Source organism: Saimiri boliviensis, chromosome 15, assembly GCF_048565385.1.
Source record: "Saimiri boliviensis isolate mSaiBol1 chromosome 15, mSaiBol1.pri, whole genome shotgun sequence".
In the NCBI taxonomy this organism is placed as follows: domain Eukaryota; kingdom Metazoa; phylum Chordata; class Mammalia; order Primates; family Cebidae; genus Saimiri; species Saimiri boliviensis.
The window spans coordinates 86,127,874-86,149,561 of NC_133463.1; the positions used below are offsets into that span (position 1 = coordinate 86,127,874).

General features: G+C 43.0%; 1 protein-coding gene across 4 annotated transcripts in view; it reads right to left on the reverse strand.

Moving 5' to 3' along the window:
* FAM135B (family with sequence similarity 135 member B) overlaps nucleotides 1-21,688 on the reverse strand; it is a 359,177-nt gene that overhangs the window by 95,094 nt on the left and 242,395 nt on the right. For all 4 annotated transcript variants that reach the window (XM_074387183.1, XM_003933681.4, XM_074387184.1 and 1 more), the window contains one exon: nucleotides 20,101-20,227. In XM_074387183.1, coding sequence (XP_074243284.1) covers nucleotides 20,101-20,227 — 127 coding nt within the window. The remainder of the gene's footprint in view (nucleotides 1-20,100; nucleotides 20,228-21,688) is intronic.

A 21,688-nucleotide genomic window follows, 5' to 3' on the forward strand; every position in this document is an offset into this window, starting at 1 on the left:
TTATCTATTTGTTTTATATATGCCCTCCTCAAAAGAAAAACTTCCCCACCAAATTCCCGTCTGTCCATAAAGCCAGGATATCATCTGTCTCATTCACTGCAGTTTTACCAATGATTCACACAGCACATTGAATATATCAGGGTGGCCCAAAGTTACTGAATATCTTAGAGAAGAAAGGGACAAATGTAACTGTTATTTACTGACCAGGCTGAAGAGGTTCAGCAACCTGCTCAAAGACAAAAGCTAGTTAAGTAGAATAATTAGATTTACATGTAGTGGGTTTTCTTTGTTTGTGGGTTTGTGGTTGTTGTTGCTGTTTTAATTCTGAGACCAGGATATTCCTAAGAGCCAGAAAAACAAAATGAATTTTTTAAAAAGATTCTGACAAGCAACCCATGACAAGTCTTTTAACTGTTCAATGAATAATTATTCTTCAATTATGGATTGCATTTTCTCAAGCAAGACAACCGTGACTACAGAAGTTCAGCAAGTCCTTATCCTATATTTAGGAGGAAGACACATTGCCTTCAGCAGCTGCTGGTAGGGGTGAGGCAATGGAACGGACAAGGCTTGGGTGTAGGTGGCTACTGTCAGGGACATGAGCCTCCTCCAACTGTGAACTGGTTCCATTTCATGTTCAGATTCCACGATTGGGTGTACAGGTGTTAGAGGGTGTCTGCCGCACTGGTCTTCCGTAGCTTCTCTACTTGTGTCACACAGGCCCAGTTAGTTTTTATTTCTGAACCTCAGTTTTCTTGTTCCAAAAGGCCCATGGTGATCTCTCCCTCTAAGGGTGGTCAGGGGGTTAAACAGGAGAGAACAACAAAATCCACGTGGCAATGACTATTCCACGGTGGGATGCCTGTTAGTCTGAAAATGCACAGTGAACAAACGACTCCCTCCAACAGTTGCAGTCCAGCAGCGCTTGACTACAGAGACTGGCAAGAAACTAAGCCGTAAAAATGAACTGTAACAGTTGAAATGACAGGAGTGAGCAAAAAGAAATCTGGGTCCCAGAGAAGGGCCTGCTAAACCAGCCAGGAGTCAGGCAAGAGGAAGGGAAGTAGGATGGGACTTTGGAGGAAAGAGAGCTTGTGCAGAGTCTTACAGAAGCAACAAGAATTCATAACATGAGGATCCTGAAGGGTATCCCACGCATTGGAACCAGCTTACAAACAAGTGGGAAACGGAGAAAGATATGTGTTCTTAAACATCCTTTGGTGTGAGTTGAAGGGTAGAGGTGGCCAAGACTCTAAGGTCATTTAGTATTAAACAATCACAGACACATATCTTACTCAGAGCACTGTGCACTAGTACAGCAGAAATGTGTTACATTGCAGCACTTTTCACAAGAACAAAGACATGGAATCATCCTACGTGCCATCAATGATGGAATAAAGAAAATATGGTCCATGGAACGCTATGCAGCCATAAAAATAACAAAATTATTTTCTCTGCGGCAACATGGATGCAGCTGGAGGCCATTATTCTGAGCAAATTGACACAGAAACAGAGAAATAAATGTCGTACGTCCTCACTTTTAAGTGGGAGATAAGCATTGGGCACACATGGATAAAAAGATGACAACAATAGGAACTGGGGACTACTAGAGGAGGGGGTGAGTGATAAGGGTTGAAAAATTAGCTGTTGCATACTATGCTCAGTACCTGGGTGACAGGATCAACTGTACCCCAAACCTCAGTATCATGCACTATACCCATGTAACAAAGCTAGACATGTACCCCCTGAATCTAAAGTAAAAGTTGAATTTTTTTTTTAAGCTAAAGCTAGGGAAATACCACAGTTGAAGAACATTGATAAATGCAGACCAAAGATTGACAGCACTCTGTAGGTAACAGGTTCAGGAAGGCATAGGTGCTGACATGGAACAATGCAGGGAGAAAGTCATCCAGCATCGAACAGAGAGTAGGACTCCTGCGTACACATGTGCACACGCACGCAGGCAATGCCAGAGGGGTCACACAGAGCCAAGACCAAAACGTTGTAAAGACGTATCTGGCTAACTGTTCCACATCATGAAGAATTGGCATCGAAGAACGGTACTGCCGTGCAGCCACACCTACACAGGTAAAACACAACCATTACCTGGTTGGCATATGTTACAGACTTAATGTTTTTGTCTCCCCGAAGTCACATGCTGAAGTCTTATTCAGAGGTAAGGCCTTTGGAAGGTCATTAGAGGCAGATTAGGTCATGAAGATGGGACCCTCACGATGAAGTTAATAATACCCTGCAGGACATTTTTAAGTAGGCCAGACACAAAAAAAATACAAATCCTGCATGATTTCACTTACATGTAGAATCTAAAAAGATCAATTTCATAGAAACAGAAAATAGAAAGGTGGTTATTAGAGACTGGCTGGGCAGAGGTGGGGAGAACAGGGAAGGCAAGAATGGAGAAACAATGACAGGTTGGTGAAACGGTACAAAGTTTCAGTTAGACTGACAGAAGTTTTAGTGACTTATTTCACTGCATGGTGAGCACAGTCAATGATAATGTACATTTCAAAATTGCTACAAAATAGATTTTAAACATTCTTACCACAAAGTAAAGGATAAGTTGGTGAGTGACAGATTGGATAGCTATGTTAATTACATTGATTTAATCTGTACATAGATTAAAAGAATTACACTGTATCCCACAAATATATATAATTATTATTTGTCAACTAAAAAATAAATAGAAAATTAGATGGAATAACAGAAAAAGAAAAATAGATATGGATCTCTCTCTGCTCTCCGCCATGTGAAGGTACAAGACGGTAGTCATCTGCAAGCCAGCAAGCGAGCCCTCACCGGACACTGGGATGGTAGATGCCTGAATCTTGGACTTCTCAGCCTCCAAAACTGTGAGAAATAAATGTTTGCTGTATAAGCCAAAAAATAAATACATAAATAAATAAAAGATTTTTCAATTTGCAGGTGCCGTGTGTGTGTGTGTGTGTGTGTGTGTGTGTGTGTGTGTGTATGTGTTGTGCAGGGATTAGGTAGAGAATAGACACATTATCATAGATCAAATGGTCTTACCACAGAGGATGTGAGACAGATTTGGGTGCACATAGTTTAATAAGTCACTGCACTACTCGCAGAAGAACATGACTGAGGGACCAAGATAGGTCAGGACAGAAGCTACACAAGGATGTATTTTCTACTACTAGCTGGGCTACCCTCGAGATGAGGGGTGGGCAGTTTTCAGCACCCAGGTGTCAGGCAGTCAGGAGTTGTGATCACAGATGGGTAAAGCTCTGAGCTTTCAACATCAACCCTCACAGCATCTGGCAGGTTGGTGGTGCATGTTTCCGGTAAAGGAAATCTATATACTATGCACAGAGGAGGGAGGAGGAAGTTCCAGTTATGCTAAAGGTGTATGTTCATTCCGTAGGGTCCTAGAGGAACCTGGAATTCATGTTTAATTAGAAGGAGAGGAGAGATTTCACTAGGAAATAGTATTTGAGCCAAGTTTTGGAGGTGGATAACTGATTATTATTTTCCTATATAACAAGTCATTAAGAAAACTTTGCAGATAAGCTACATTGAAGTTGTAAAAAATATAGAATTTTCTGGGGACCCACTATGTGTGCATGTGTGTTTCTGTGTCATTTTTTTTCATTGATTCTGCAAACAAATATTGAGCATTAGTTTATGTTGAACATTATGGGAGGTCATGGAGACACCCTGAAGAACAAGGACATCTGTGACACCTGCCCTCACAGAACATAGAATCACTGTTGTGAACTAAGACAAATGCACAAAAGGAAAGAAACAGAATTCTGTTACAATGTATGGTAAAGGAACCTGACAAACCTACGAGTCAGGAAAAACTCTCTCAAGGAATTTACCTTTAAATTGATCTGAGGGATGAATAGGGCCAAAGAGTAGGGGTTGTCCAGGAAGTGAGTGCAGCATGTGCAAAGGTTCTGCAGTTGCACAGAGCCTGGCTAACTCAGGGCTTTTTTTTTTTTTTTTTTGAGGGGGGAGGGGTGGATGGAGTCTCGCTCCATCTTCCAGGTTGGAGTGCAGTACTGCAATCTCGGCTCACTGCAACCTTCACTTCCCACGTTAAGCAATTCTTCCTCAGCCTCCTGAGTAGCTGGGATTACCACCACGCCCAGCTAATTTTTATATTTTTAGTAGAGATGGAGTTTCATCATGTTGGCCAGGCTGGTCTCAAACTCCTGACCTCAAGTGATCCTCCCACCGTGGCCTCCCAAAGTGCTGGATTACATGCGTGAACCACCATACCTGGCCCTAACTCAGGGCTTTCTGTAGAGAGCCTGATCTCTCCAGAGCATGCTGCATGACAAACTGTCCTTCTTTCAGCAGGAAAGATATGTTCTCTTTCCACGTGGCCCCAGCTTCCAAGTTCACAACTGATCAGATCAGGGCAGACACGTGACCCAAGGACAGCCAATCCCTAGGATGTCAAGCGATCTTTGACATGGCTGTTGCCAAAACGTCTGCTCAGCTGGGGATGCTCATCTTTGCCCTAGTCAAACCAAGTATCCCCTTTAAAAGTGTTTTCTGGGGAATAAGAAGAAAGTCAGCTATTTGGGAGTTGGGGAGTGAAATAATTAAACACAAAGTGAATGTGCAAATCAAGGGCAGCCCAGGCAGCTGATAATGGCACATCCGCAGGGACTTTCATGAATAGAATTCTATGCAGCCCTGCTGGGACCTGCCTTGGATCTAGCATTTCTCACTCCAATAAGCAAAACCCCAGGCATACCATCGTTCCTACCTCTGGCATGCTATGAAAGTCCTGTTACTTGTTTTCTTAAATTAATTATCAATAGCTTTGGTATAACTGATACATAAAAACTGCATAAGCATAATGTATGCAGTTTGACGAATCTAGGCATACACACATGCTCATGACACCATCACCCCAATCAAGGAAACAGTCACATTTATCACATCTGGAAGTTTCTTTGTGCTTTCTGGTGTGTTTTAATTTTGTCTGCTTTTTTTGGGGTGGTGGTGGTGGTGGTGGTGGTGGTGGTAGTGGTTGTTTTTTGGTAAGACCACTTAATATGAGATCTCCCCTCTCAACAAATTTTTAAGTGTATAATACAGTATTGTTAGCTCTAGGCACTATGTTGTACAGCGGATCTCTAGAACTTATTCCCCTTGCAGAATTGCAAGATGGACTGCAATGAAAAAATAACTTCCTATCATCATATGGCTCTGCAGTACATCTTTAATCCTGCTATCAAGGCAACCTAATAGAATATGCAGAAGGTTGTACATTACAGCTTCTGCTGCCTTCTTCATACACACAGAAAAGCATCCATCTGTGAGCCATGCACGTGACTGAATTCTGAACCTGTCTTGGGCATTTTATGTGTGCATTGTCTCTGGCTGAAAGAGGTAAAATGATGAAATCAAGGACTAGAGTAACAAGGACTAAATTTGAACCTACGTGTCTAATTCTCAAGTCTATACCTTCTGGACCATTCCAAGAGAACTCAGTTGGAGGTAGCCATCAGAATCATGTGGGGAGATTTTTTTAAATACTGCTATCCAAACTTCACTCTAGCTGGGCTGAATCAGAATCTTTAGGCATAGGGCTGAGGTATGCATAATTTAACAAAGACTCCCCGGAAGATTCTGATGTGCACCCCTGGTTAATAACTTGCATCACCCCCAACTGCAGGATGGGGGGTTTTCTGCCTATTCCCTGGCACCATATTCAAGTTTATTTACCACCAATGAACTGCTAAGAAGTGTGAATTTGTTGGACTTCTGATGTTTCTTTCTAGGTTAAAGAATATACAGAGAGCTTTGAGGCTGTGGAGCCTGAGGGGCATATGTTGGCGGGGAGCAGACCTGTGTTTGACAAGGTAGGTTTCACAGGCTGAGCTGAATGACAGACTCCCCTGAACCAGCTTACTGGGAGTGTATGTCACATACCAACCACAGCTTCTGGTTGCTCTTTGGAATGGACTTTTCTTCCTCATAAACCTCACGCAGCATCATTAGGCCAGCATGGGACTTAGGGAAAGGAGGAAGACAGGAATAGGACAGGAAGAGCACAGCAGGGCTTACAAGTGCTGCCTGCAGTGCCTTGCAAGGCCCTGATGTCCCCTTGGTTCCCAGGATTCTCTCCAGCCACCCAGCTGCAGCATCTGTTCTTTCTGGGCCTGCTACGATTTCAGACTGAGGATGGAGCAGCAGGGGCATCCAGTAAATAGGTGTGAAGTGTCCTGTTAGTCTGATGATCGGGTTCAATACAGAGCACAGCTGCCTTTGCGTTGACAGCTTTATACCTCCTGTGAAGCGCCCGTGTCTCCCTATATCAACAGTCACACGTGTGTGCATGTACACACCACACTCACACGGACATCGGCAATGGCATCAGCACAATGCCGTTTGGCCAGTTTCTGGCTGTCTTCATCTTCCCTCCATGCATTACACTGCTGTGCCCTCCTCTTTGGCACCTTCTTCATGGGGCCTGCTGGAAACTGAGTCTGAAGGAATCATCTCCAAGGGTGTGAGCCTGGCATTGGGCACCTTCCATGATCTGACTCATCTTCCACCGAAGCTCACAAAGTACACACAATCTCAAGACCATAACACAGATGCTAATGACGTCTTGCACATCAGACTCCTGTCCTTCGGTAAATATGGTCCTCTCATCTAGGGCCCCTTTCCCCAGAGACTGTAGTTATAGTCAGAGTAGGCTAGACAGTGCTGAAGTAACGAATAACCCTAAACTCTCAATGGGTACCAACACAAAAGCTGAGTTATCACTGTAGAAGAGGTAGCCTTTGAGGGAGTCAGGGTTTCAGCCCTTCTGTTTTGGGATGCTGCCACCTTTAACACACACCCTCTGTATTAGCTCGTTCTCATGCTGCTGTAATGAACTGCCCCAGACTGGGTAACTGAAACAAGAAAGAGGTTTAATTGACTCCCAGTTTTGCATGGCTGGGGAGGCCTTGAGAAACTTAGAACTATGGTGGAGGGTGCCTCTTCACAGGGCAACAGCAGGGAGAACGAGTGCCCAGTGAATGGGGAAGACCCTAATAAAACCATCAGCTCTTGTGCGATCACACTCACTATCACAAGAGCAGCATGAGGAAAACTCTCCCCATGGTTCAATTATCTCCACTTGGTCCTGCCCTTGACACTCTGGGGTTATTACAATTCAAGGTGAGATTTGTGTGTAGACACAGAGTCAAACCATATTACCTTCCAAAGGTACCACAGAAGAGGGTGGAGAGTATCACATAAAATATTTTTCAGGAATAAGATATGTATCCACTGGCTAGAGTCTAGACACATGGCTCCAAAGGAACTGCAAGAAAGGCTCAGAAATGGGTCTTCAATTGTGTGTGTAAAGATGAAATGGAAATAAGCCAGTCTTGCCACCACTGTCATTCTGATCAGCCACAATCTATTTCACTCTTTCTTTCCACACCTAGAGTAACCACATTCAAGGGGAACAGCCCTAGGCTCATGCAGTCCCAACTTCATACTCAAAATGCAGAATCCCTGAGTGATGGATGCTGGTGTTGGCATTAGGCCCCAATGTGACTCTCTTACATCCAACCACCTAAGACCTGGACATATAAATTAACTATCCTTCAGAATGTTCCGTACTAGAAAAAACAAGAGAATAACTGAAAAAATAACTCCCATTAGGAAGAATGGAGGAAAACGTCACCTGTAGCAGCCATGGGTCTACAGCAGTTCTCAAACGCTGTGGGGCAGGCAACCTGACAGCCCTCTAGCTGGAGCTGGGGACGGACTCATGGACATACACAAATTCTTCTACTGGTTGGAATTCCTTAGTCCATGCCTGTGGACTTGGTCCCCTGGACTCACGTAAGCTGTGCCTGCTGGGTCTGCTTGTAGGAGGCTGTTCACTGCTATCCTTATTCTTCTCGGCTTGTCCTGAGGTAGGCAGTGGAAACACAACACTTTGGGGACCATATACTGTTTAAAGCCTACCTCTTGCCCTATAGCACCATAAGCCCAAGGACTGATAACAGTCTTAAAGAGTCAAACATTCTTGGAGCACAAGTTGGTAGTTTCTTTGACAATATAATTTCTCTAAAAAAAAAAAAAACTAATTAGGCTGACAATCTATTTATTTCTGGTCTCCCCTAGTAAACATATCCAAAGTTTTAAAATCTGCTTTGTTGCTTGGCTTTTCTTTCTTGTGCAGGTCACGTGAAGTTACCTTTTCAAAAGTTTTTATTTTTTATCTTTATTTTATTTTGTATTTATTTGTTTAATTATTTATTTTTGAGATGGAGTCTCACTCTGTCACTCAGGCTGGAGTGTAGTGGCACAGTCACGGTTCACTGCAACCTCCGCCTACCAGTTTCAAGTGATTCTCCCTCCTCAGTCTCTCAGTGCAGCTGGGGCTACAGGTGCATGACACCACACCCAGCTAATTTTTATATTTTTAGTAGAGATGGGGTTTCATCATGTTGGCCAGGCTGGTTCAAACTCCTGATCTCAAGTGATTTTCCCCCCTTGGCCTCCCAAAGTGCTGGGATTACAGGCATGAGCCACTGCTCCAGGTATCAAGATTTTTTTAAAGTGGCTAATTTATAAACTCCGTGAGAGTAGGGACAGGGCAGGCTTGCTCACTTCCATCGCACTCACCCTCACACCTGAGGGGTTTAACCTTACCATTGTCCACATCACATGAGTGCACACTAAATGGCTTAGACTCAGCTTCGCTAACTGCAAAAAGGAGCAAACACTGATGTAACTTTTTATTAAGGAGATACCTATTTCTGATGACTCTGTGCCAGGTACAGAATGTGAGAGATATGGTTTCCAACTTACCAGGAAGATGAATGGAGGTGAGCAGGTGAAAAATGACTCTAAGTGGACAAAAGACAAGTGTTGGACACAGTCAGATCTGGAGTCATATCCCAGCCCAGCCAGAAATCAGCTGTCTGATGCTGACCAATTTGCTTAAGTTATTAAAGCTCTAGTTTCTTCAATTATATACTACGAGTATATTCAGGAATCTGTGAGGAGGCATATTAAAAACATCCAGCAGAGAGCCAAACATAAATAAATGCTCACTACGTGTACCTGACATACTTGAGCTACAAGATTCACGGGTTTGTAGTGTCACCATCGTGACATCCCTGGGTGGGAGAACAGGAAAAGGAGAAAAAAGAGGGTGGAGAAAAAAGGGATTCCCCAAAGGGCAAACACCTTACCCTTCCCTGAGTCCCAGATTAATCTTATGAGTCAAGAAGATTTCATCATCCCATTTAAAAAAGAAGAAGAAGCAGAGAATCTGAATGGTTAAATGGCTCACTCAAGCTCTCACAGGTAATCCATGGGAAAACCCAAGCTTAGCCCTACCACGTTGATTTACTCCAAGTCTACTGTTCTTGCCTGCATACCCTGCTGCTCTGTCCCCTTGTACTCAGTATGTATTTACTGCATGTCTGTCATGCGCCATGAGCCAGGCCAGGTATCAAGGACACAGTGGGGGAGTCCTGGACTGTCTGGGAAGGAATCTGGGTGCCTCATCGTCACCATGTGACATCTCCCATCATGTCCAGAAATACTGGTGAAAAGCAAGGCTTTAGAATGCAGATGATGTGGAACAAGGCAATTTTCAGTAACAGAAAAGGGTGGTGTATAATTTAGCAATACTGTGTAGACCTTTGTATTAAAGGCCCATTTTCACTGAATTATATGATTCATGGAAATGACCTGTGGAAAAATATGTTGGATTCATATGCAGATTGATGTAATGCACCATATACTCAAAGCTTCCCTTAGCATGTGTACGGTATAGCAACTTGCTATTTATCCTCCAGGATTTTATTAAACCAAGCAATTATTTCAAAGATAAATTGAAAACTTTTGTAAATTTTATTGGGGAAAAACACAAAAGTGCTTGATGTCTTAATTCTTAAAATAGTAGAAGTTATGAAATATCATTTTTAACTCTAAAATATTTTTCTTTAAATAACTATTATGTTTTTATGTTTTCTTGGTAACTTATTTTTTATTTAATTTTTTAAAATTCTTGTAATTTGAAAATCTTGTTTTTAAAAAACTTGTAATTTGAAATCTATTCTCTTAACAAAATTTTAATTATTCAATACACTATTGTTAACTACAGCCACAATGTTGTACAGCAGACTATCTAGAATTTATCCATCTCACATAACTAAAATTTTATACCCATTGAACAGCAACCCCCCCCCACTTTCCCCTCACCCCTGTCAACCACTATTATGTTATCTTTTTCTATGAGCTTGACCATATTAGATACCTCATATGAGTGGAATCCTGTAGTATTTGTTCTTCTGTGACTAGTTGATGTCACTGAGTATAAGCCTAAAGTTCATATGGAACCACAAATGATTTCCAAGAGCCAAGCAAACTTGAGAAAGAAGTACAAAGCTGCAGGCATCACACTTCCTGATTTCAAAATATATTACAGAGCTATGGCAATTAAAATAGTATGGTAATGGCATAAAGGCAGACATATAGACCAACCAACTGAAATTACAAGCCCATCCAAACTCATAGAATTGCAGACACTAAATATGTACAGTTTTTATGTCAATCATACCTCAATAAAGTGATTTTAACATAATAATAGAAAACTAAGTAATGATCCAACTCATACACAGTCAACTAATCTTGGATAAGGTGTTAAGGGCACACAATAAGGAAAAGACAGCCTCTTCAACAAATGATGATGGGAAAACTGATATCCGCACATAAAAGAATGACATTGGACCAGTATCTTACATCACACACAACAATCAACTCAAAAGGATTAAAGATTTAAATGTCAGACCCAAACTGTAAAACTCCTAGAAGAAAACATGAGGGGAATTCTTCATGACATTAATCTTGGCAATGATTTCTTGGATATAACATCAAATGCACAGCAATGAAAGCAAAAATAGATGAGCAGGCCTACATGAAACTAAAAAGTGTCTGCACTGCAAAGGAAACAATGAACAGAGTGAAAATACAACCTGCAGAATGGGAAAAAATATTTGCAAACCATATATTCGACAAGGGGTTAATATCCAAAATACATAAGGAACTCCTACAATTCAACAACGACAAGTAAATAAATAATTAATTAATAAATAAACAAACTTGATTTTTAAAATTGACAAAGGACTTGAATAGTCATTTCTCCAAAGAAGACATATAAATGGCAAATGGGTTTATGAAATGATACTCAGCATCACTAATTATTAAGGAAATGGAAATAAAAACCAAAATGAGATATCACTTTCACATCTCATTGTCACCACACGACATCTCTCACCATGCCCAGAAATACTGGTAAGAAGCAAGGCATCAGAAGGCAATGTGGAACAAGGCAATCTTTAGTGATATAAAGGGTGGTGTATAAGTAAGCCATACTGTTAACGTTTGCATTCAGAGACTCCAATGGATTAAACTTCTCAACACTTATCTTGTCCAAAAAAAGGATGAGTGCTGACAACAATATAAATGACATGTGTTAGCAAGAACATAGAGAAATTTGAATCTTTGTACAATGTTGACAGAAATGTAGACTAGTGCAGCCACTATGAAAAACAATACGGAGGCTTCTTAAAATGATAAAAATATAATTATGTGATCCAACAATCCCATTTCTGAATATATAACCAAAACATTTGAAATCAGAATCCCCAAGAGAAATCTGTACTCCCTTGTTTACTTCAGCATCATTCACAATAGCCAAAATATAGAAACAACCCACATGTCCATCAATAAATGAGTGAATGAATAAAGAAAAACGTATCTCACACCCCTGTAATCCCAGCACTCTGGGAGGCCAAGGCAGGCGATCTTGAGGTCAAGAGAACAAGACCATCTTGGCCAAAATGGTGAAACTCTTGTCTCTACTAAATATACAAAGAAAATTAGCTGGGCGGGGTGGTGCACACCTGTAGTCCCAGCTACTTGTGAGGCTGAGGCAGGAGAATCACTGGAATCCGAGAGGCGGTGGTTGCAGTGAGCCAAGATTGCACCATTGCATCCAGCCTGATGACAGAGTGAGACTCCATCAAATAAAAAAGAAAGAAAGAAAGAAAGAAAGAAAGAAAGAAAGAAAGAAAGAAAGAAAGAAAGACAGACAAACATATCTATATACACATACACACTGGAATCTTATTCTGCCTTAATAAAGAAGGAAATCCTGCCACATGTAACCACAGAGATGAACCTGAAAGACATTTTTTTTCTGGTAAATTTTATCCTTCTCTAGGTAGTTGAACTTAAGCATATAATATTCACAAATGTCAAACAGCGGCAACTCTTGTATTCAGCTCCTTCGTCAGTGTACAGATGCTTTTGTGGCACAGTCCACGTGCAGGCAGACATGCTGCTGCAATGAGTGGTCGCAAAGCTTGGGGCCAGAGAGGACTAGGATTCCACGGTTAACATCTTCCAACCTCGGGGAGGTCATCTAGGCCCACTAGGCTCAACTCTTCTATGTCTATGATCAGGAGACAATCACGAGGAATGATAATAATGACTCTCAGAGCTGAATTATGACTTTTGTAGGCCCCAGGCACCTTTGCCTTCGTGGGCCTCCTTCATCCATCCTTTGTGCCTGTTTGTATAAAGGTGAATATAATTCAGACTGGATCATATTCCTTATTTTTTTTTTTCTGATTTTAACAGAAATCAGAACATTCCTTTGGTCCCGAAAAGTACTGTATTCCCTAGTCACTGTGGCTGCTGTGTCTACTGGCTACATCTACTGTGGCCACTCATTGTAGATAGAAGAAGATATAAGTCTATCTCCTCACCTCATTGATTTTATTTTCATTTTAATGTATGTTTTTGTTATATTTTAGGTTCTGGGGTACACGTGCAGATCATGCAGGATTGTCACATAGGTACATACATGGCAATTGTGGTTTGTTGCCTCCGTCCCCCCGTCACATATATCTGGCATTTCTCCCGCATGTTATCCCTCCCCAACCTCCCTACCCACCCCACTGCCCCTCCCCTAGTCCCCCCCAACAGACCCCAGTGTGTGATGCTCCCCTACAAGTGTCCATGGGTTCTAGCCTCATTTATTGATTCAGCATTAACTGAGCACGCACAATGTGTCAGAAACTAATGGGCACCAAGGGCTCTAGAAATGAAGATGTCCCACCAGGCTGGGGTGAAGAGTGCCATTTCCATTGCTGCATCACTAACCCCTGGCACAGTGCCGGAGACAGAGTTAATACTTGATTAATGTTTGATGAGTGAATAAACCCATGGCAGTGTCTCTGCTCAAAGAGATGTCACCATCCAGAGACAACATGATAACTATGCATGTCTGTACATACGTGACCCTACATCCTCATGAAAAGGATACGAGTGTATTCACAATAATGAGTAAGTGCATATTCCAAGCAAGCATAAAGTGCAAAGAACCCAACAGAAATGGGTATGAGAGAATAAAAAGAAGAGCCTACCAGTGAAAAATAAGATATCTACCTGAGAGGCAGCTCTGTGCCTCAATTTCCCCCTCCCCTCCCCACCCTGCCCTGCCAGACACTTCCCATCAGAGGAGAAGGGGCTGTCATGGCACAAGGCTCGACGTGGAAGGGGCCTTGTAAAGCTAAGCACATCCCGTGCTTGTTCAGTGCGAGCATTACTCACTTTGAGGAAGATACTGTTCTATGATTTTCTGCAATCGACTTAAAGACAGCTTCAGTGTGGCAACCCTGCACATTATTTCAATGACATGCATTCATCTGTCTGGGAAACCATCTTCTAAGTAAAACAAAGGAAGGGGGATTTCACTTTGTTGTCCAGCACACTCATCTCAGAGAAAGGTGCTCCAGCAGAACATCCTCCCCACTGCAGGGTGGAACCTATGATCTTCACAGGTGAAGTTAGAAGTATTAATCAAGTTAATGCTTGATCAATGTTTGATGAGTGAGTAAACCAATAGCGGCATCCCTGCTCAAAAAGATGTCACCATCCAGCGACAACATAATGACATGTTTAATGATAAGTATGCATGTCTGTGTCTTACATGGGTGACTCAGGTGAGTCAAGGAACCGGGAGGCTCAATGTGTACGCTGGAAACCGGTCTGTTGGGAAAGTCAAATGCCTGACACTCTATTTACAAGTGCTTTTGTTCTTCTGCATTCAGACGTTCTCAGATTCCATGGCATCCAACACTCATTTACTCAACAAAGGCTTCGTGGGCATATGTCAAGTGCCATAGAAACACACCATGCTCTGGCGGACCTTAGAGTCTACAGTCCCACTTCTGAATGTCTATTCAAAATATTTGAAATCAGGATCTCCAAGAGAAATCAGCACTCACAAGTTCATTGCAGCATTGTTCACAAAAGTCAAAATATGGAAACAACCTAAACATACATCAATGAATAAACTGATAAAGAAACACACACATACCCCCACATACACACTAGAATATTATTATGTCTTCCCAAAGAAGGACAGAAGATATCACAATCTTCTGCAGTTAACCATTCACTTGATGGTTAATGACAGAGATGAAGAGATGGCATTAGACTCACTGATTTAAAACTCCAGCTTGATCCCAGCTCCACTGTGTGTCTGCAGTGACAGACTTACCCTCTCCCTGCCTCAGTGTCCTCATTTGTAAAAGGAAATAAGAAAGGGCCATTCTGTGAATTAAAGGAGTCCAGGCACATAAGCAGTTTACCAGCATATTGATGCAAAGTAGATGTTGAAAAATGTGATTTGAAACCATTAGCAACACACTTTTCACCCTCTTGTGACATATGTAATTTTTGTTACAATAAAATATGTTATCCCTTTGTTTCATGTACAACATGGCAAATGAATCACAGGATCCACTAAGGGTTGGCACTGAGTTTTATTCATTGTCTTAGCCCCTGCAGCTCCCAGATCCTAGCTCACAGTAGGGGCTAAATAAATGGCTGACAGATAAATAAATGAGCACATGTCCTAAAACCCCTGCCCAAGGTAATGGAGATCTGAAGACAAAGAAAGCTCCCTAAAGACTGTATCTCCCTACTAGGCCGCCATTCCTCCCTTGGATGATGGAATCACTCTCCTTATGTCAGTGAGAAGAAAAGGGGTGTGCAGGCTTCCTTTGGGGAGAACAGGTGCACCTGACTCTGAGTAACTGCATCCTTGATTATGTTTTTATGGTGGGGGGAGATGAAGGCTCACTCTGTCACTCAGCCTGGAGTGAAGTGGCACAATCTTGGCTCACTGCAACCTCCATCTCCTGGGTTCAAGTGATTCTCCTGCCTCAGCCTCCTGAGTAGCTGGGATTACAAGTGCCCACCACCATGCCTGGCTAATTTTTGCATTTTTAGTAGAGATGGGGTTTCACCATGTTGGCCAGGCTGGTCTTCAACTCTTGACCTTGTGATCCACCTGCCTCAGCCTCCCAAAGTACTGGGACTACAGATGTGAGCCACCATGCCCAGTTTGGATCTTTGATCTTTAATGACAGTCTGCCAGAGCCTGAATATTCATCAGCTGTGATGGCTATTTATGTGTCAATCTGGCCAGGTCACAAAACCCAGATATTTGGTCCAACATTATAGATGTTTCTGTGAAGGTTTGAGTAAAGCAGATAATCTTCCATCATATGGGTGGGTTCTGTTCAGTCAGTTGAAGACGTTTTAGTAGAAAAAGACTGACTTTCCCCAAAGAAAAATAAATTCTGCCAACAGACTGCATTCAGACTTGGATGGAAACTCTTCTCTGGGTCTCCAGCCTGCCAGCCTACCCTGTAGACTTTAGGCTTGCCAACTTCCACAAGTGTGTGACCCAATTTCTTAAAATCTCTATGTGTGTGTATATATAAATACACACACATTCACATTCACACACATATACACATATATACAACCTATTGGTTCTGTTTCTCTGGAGAAGCTAACCCATCAAGCAAGTGCCAGCTGACCCCCAAATGGACCAGGCAGTGTCAGGGATATCACAGTAAAAGCAGCATAGAAAGGTCTAACAGAGGCTTCTGGGATGATCATATCCAATTATCTCTCTCTGACTTGGGAAACTGAGACCCAGAAAGGATAGGTGCCTGGCTCAAGGTCACACAGCAGGTTGGCACTGAGCAAAACCACGTGGAAGACTCTTCCCTCAATGTCCCACCACGAGGCCACATTGGAGCTGGAGTAACATTTGATTTAATTATGTGGCTAAATGACAAAAAAAATAATATCAGCAGGAGGTTTTATTGGGCATGTTTGTGTCAGGCTGTATGCTCAAGGCTTCTATAAGCTTATTTCATTTAATCTTCTCAGCAACCCTGTGAGCCAGGCATTAGTATCTCCTTGGACAGATAAGCCATGAGTCACAGAGGGGAAATAATTCCCCTAGTGTAAAGCTGCTGGTTTTGGATTCAGAGGGAACACAAGCACTTGCTCCACCAACTCTAAACATGAAGGTCTAGATCAGGCGTCCCCACACTACGGCCCGCGGGCCGTATGCGGCCCCCTGAGGCCATTTATCCGGCCCCGCACTGCACTTCAGGAAGGGGCACCTCTTTCATTGGTGGTCAGTAAGAGGAACATAGTATGTGGTGGCCCTCCAATGGTCTGAGGGACAGTGAACTGGCCCCCTGTGAAAAAAGTTTGGGGATGCCTGGTCTAGATGTCAAAGGTGCATCAGGAAAGGAAGAGAGGCCATGAGGGGAGGGGGGCTGAGGCTAATAAGGAAAGACGTGGCCTGTCACAGCAACCCTCACCTCCCCGTGATTTTTTATGCCAATCAGCTTGGTTTGCTATGAAACTCCAGTTCCGCAAATGTCTCTGCAAGGAAAGGCTTATTTTGAAGGGAACACCTGTTCCCTAATCCTTCCAGCTGATGCTGCAATCTGTGCAGACTCCAGTGTTATTTGTTAATGCGCTGGGCTTCTCAGGGATTTGGATACATAGCCCCCAGAGGAGGTGGAGGGAGTGGATTTTATTCTTTGCTTGGCAGCACATGCCCGGTGGGAAGGCACAGGGTGGGTGCACAGCACTGAATCTACATAATTGGATGGGACCCAAATGGAAAATGCACAGGGAAAGAATCAAGTCCTGAAAATAACCCATTGAGCTAAACTCCGTGAGCAAGTTCAAAGCTAAGCACTCACAAATAAACCGTTTTATCTGACTCTGGTGAAAGACGGATGTCTGCTTTGACACACATGCCTGAAAATAGCCAAGAAGGGAAATTTAAAGAAAATGCTATACTGTATCCTGTGCCTAAGGCTGTTTCTGTAATCTTTTTACACACATTAACTTCTGAAATCCTCTCTAAAAGGTAGATGTGATCCCATTTCACAGTTAAGAAAATTAAATTTCCATAAGACTGAATGAGTTCCCCCAAGTCACATAGTGTTTATCATAGCAGGCATTTGAAACCAGAGTCTGCTCTCTACCACACTGTAATAGTCTCCGAGGCAGAGATTCGGCTGGACCATGCTCAGATGTGTCATCTGCAACAGAGTCCAGTGGACTGCAGTGGTCTCTGATGTGCTCCATTCCATCCCACCCCATATCAGGCCTAACATTCTGAGCAGTCTCCAGGGGCAGCCCTGCTGGGCACACACACGTCAGTGGGGATACACCTCACTCCACAGCTGCCTCTCATTTGTTATTGGCTCCTGCTGTGTGAAGCAGTGAATGGTCGCTCTGGCCTCAGTATCTTGCTTTCTCAGTGTCAGCTTTCTACACGAATGTAATTTACACACTTACATCAATTATTCATTCCCCACACATTCATTGAGCACTGTGTATGCCAGGCATGGTGCTGGACCTTGGGATAGGGAGCTGAATGAGGTGGTTTCTATTCCAAGCCACTCAGAGCCCAGTGGGGGAGAGACAGAAATGTCTAGAGACTTGGAGAGAAGGTATTTCTTTTTAGGAAATCAGAGAGTACTTTCACATTAGTGGTGGCATCTGAACAAGCTCTTGGAGGGTGTACAGGGAGTTGCATGTCAGAGTGCCTTTGGACGGAAACTCTCTCATAATCATTTTCATACGCTTCTGCAGCAGCCTCAGCAAAGGCTTCTGGCTTGGGAGACGAGTGTTGAAAGTGTTTTGAATTGATCTGTGACCACGGACATTTCCTAATGTCCCAGGCCGCATTCCCCAGAAAACAGAGTTTAAGTGGAAGATTTTCAGGCAGTCGATCTCCTGAGGCTCCGAGGGCCAGCCTTGGCTCTGCCACTCTTTGGTGCCCGCATGGGCTCTACTGAAACTCTGGGGGCCGACCCATGTGGGGAGGTGAAAGAAGGAAGACTGGACAGAGGGAGAAGCTGAACTGTGATGTAGTCACAGCAGAGGCTTCAGCCGACCACGGAGAGCTCTGCCTTAGGGATGGTTCTGTAGGAAAGGACCAGCAGCAGGGACAGTCTAATGACATCTCTTGCTACAGGGCCCACTGCTTTCTACTCACTTTCTTATTCAGTTCCTATCTGCTGGGCCCTGTGTCAGTGCTAAAGACGCCGGGTTCTGAGAAGCTCAGTGGTTAACTGAAGTCCTGCATCTACAGTCACTGGAGTTTACCCTCAAACGGGTCTTATTTGGCTCCAAAATCTGCTCCTTCCATGGCATAGAATCCTAGTCTGGCTTCGGGTCCCTTCAGCAGGGTCTTGGCAACTCTTTTCTTTGCTTCTCAGGACTATAAGAACATGTGACAGAGCAGCTTGGACCAGACGAAGATATGCCTTGGGCAGCTTTTGTAGCCATACCTCATGGCTGGATCTCAGAGCTAGCAAAGATGACATCAGAGGATAGCCAGCTGAGTGCATTACCTAATATTCTGAATAGTCTGTGCACAGAGCCTGATTGTATAGGAGGACAGAGAACCTCTTTTGGGGGGCTGACTGGGCATGAAGGGTTTATCACACTTTTATTATGGACTACTCAGAAATTAGTAGTGATGGATACTATTAGTGTGATGGTTACTTTTATGTGTCAGCATTGGGCCACAAGGTGCCCAGATGTTTGGTCAAACATTCTGGGCAAGCCTTTGAGGGTATGTCTGAATGAACTGGTCAACTCAATAAAGCAGATAGCCCTCTCCGACATGAATGGGCCTCATCCAATCACTGAGGGCTGCAATAGGACAAAAAGGCTGAGCGAGAGAAAACTGTGTCTCTCTTATTTAATGTCTTTGATCTGGGGCATCAGTTTTCTCCTGCCTTTGGACTTAGATTTGGAATGGATCTTATAACACTAGCTTTTCTGGTTCTGAGGCCTTTAGCCTTGGACTGGAACTATACCATCTGCACTCTTGGGTCTCCAGCTTGCTGACTGAATATCTGGGGGCTTCTCAGCCTCCAAAATCTTGTGAGTCAACTGCTTATGATAAATCTCTTTGTGTGTGTGTGTGTGTGTGTGTCCTATTGGCTGTATTGGTCCTGTTTCTCTGGAGAACCCTGAAAAATAAGGCTGGTTATTTGTGAGTAAGCTGCTAATAAATACATAGCACATACTGGCTCAGGAGAAATCTGTGCAGAGTTATATCCTGTATGGTTGAACCCCTGCACATCACAAGGAGTAAGGGATGTTTCCTGGGATAAAAGAACAAGAGGAAGGCAGGATATGCATATTTACTGAGCAGCTAGTGAGTATTGGGTACTGGACTAGGAACTTCACATTTATTACAACATTGGGTACATATAACACTCCATGAGATTATTAGCTATTGGGGAGCCCACTCTAAAGATGGGAAAACTGATGTTCATAGAGGGCACAAATGAAAGTGAGAGCCAGGTTTTGAAACCAGGCATGGTTTTGAAGCTCTGCTTTGAATGTTATCACACAGTCTGAGCGGTCCCCTCACAGCACAACCTTCTGACCTCCAGAGAACTGTATTCTTCCAAGGAACCACAAATAAGAAGTATCAGATGAAGACCATATTCCCTGTATCTACGCCAGGCTTGGCCTTGGAAATATGTTTGATAGAGGTTGTAGTGGAAAAAAGAAGGGGTGGGAAGATGCTGAAAGGAAGAGTCAAATATGCAAAAATCTCTGAAGAGGATGTTTCAAAGCAGCATGAATCTCATTGAACATACACTCTGCAAAGTGAAGTCCGACAGTTTTGAAGCAACTGCCCCATGGAGACCTTACCTCTGAGGAAGTTGGCTTGCAGTATCCAGCTCCAAAGACCAAGTTTTCCAGAGAAATGATAGACTGTTCTTGTCCGGTGTCTGGGCCACCTTTACCAAGCCAGGAGCCTCTTCCTGGGCGAGTAAAACTAAACAAAAGAGAATTGAAAGGATGAAAAAGGAGGTAAAGAAAATGATGGTGCCATTAACTCAGCCCCTTTGAGGGGTCTTCCTGCGAAGCCTTTGGGGTAAGTCATTTAGGAGTAGTTCACCCCTAGGGGGTGTTTGCATATGAATATGACATTTTTGGATGTCTTGACGATAAAGAGGGTGGAACTGGCATGTAGGCTTGAAAGTCAAAGGTGATACACATCCTACAATGTGTGTCAGTAAATGCTCACCCTAAATGCCAGCACACCTGTAAGAAACACTGAAGCAGAGCTCCAAGCTTGTATCGCTAAAGGGGAAGCTGGTATGGGCACGGAATTTTCAGGGGCAACTCCGACCAGACAAGGTCTGAGTCCTGTCTCTGCTCCTTCCACCCCTTCCTCCCTTTCTGGATCTCTTTTCTTCTGTGGAAAAGCATGAAACATCTACCTCTATGATTTGCACAAGAGTCTAATATGATGTGAAAGACTGTGCTAAGACAGAAAGCACTCGCTATGTCAAGGCTAACTGGGAAGACTGCAACCTGCCCAGCTCACAATGCGCAGTTCCTGCCCAGCTCTGTGACTCATTGTCAAGGTTAATGGACATATTGTTATGGCAATGATCAATTTTAGGATCAAAGGAGATTAGGAAAAGCTGTGTGATTATTCAAATTTACCATGTTTGAGTTTATGATCATCTTCCTCTATTTGATTTTCATCAATTGATAGTAAATTTTACTTATATTCATATTAATCTTTTTAGATCTCTTGTAATCAATTTTCTAATTAATGTTTTGTCATATTGTGGATACTGTTTTCTTTCTTTTTTCTTTTTTTTTTTTTTTTTTTTTTTTTTTTGGTTTTTTGAGATGGAGTCTCACTCTGTCACCCAGGCTGGAGTACAGTGGTGCGATCTCGGCTCAATGCAACCTCTGCCTTCTGGATTCAATCAATTCTCCTGCCTCAGCTTCCTGAGTAACTAGGACTACAGGTGCAGGCCACTATGCTCAGCTAATTTTTGTATTTTTTTTTTTTTAGTAGAGATGGGGTTTCACCATATTGGCCAGGCTGGACTGGAATTCCTGACCTCGTGATCTGCCCACCTCGGCCTCCGAAAATGCTGGGATTACAGGTGTGAGCCACCATGCCCATCCATGGATACTATTTTCTAGGCATCTTTTAGCCCCTCAGTAAGAGTTAAAGTCTGTGATGGCAAACAGCATCTTGACAATAAACAGCCCCAGGGGGCATCATCTTCACCATCTTCACTATGGGTACTCAAGAAATATTTGTGGAAGGACTTAATCCAAGAGACATAGATTCCTGCTTAAAACAGCGACAGGAAAATAAATTTCGCATTATATTTCTGTTTAATTCATTTACTCAAATATTTATTAGGCCCATACCATATACCAGGCAGTGGGTTAGGGGCTAGAGTGGTAAGATTATTGAGGCACAGCC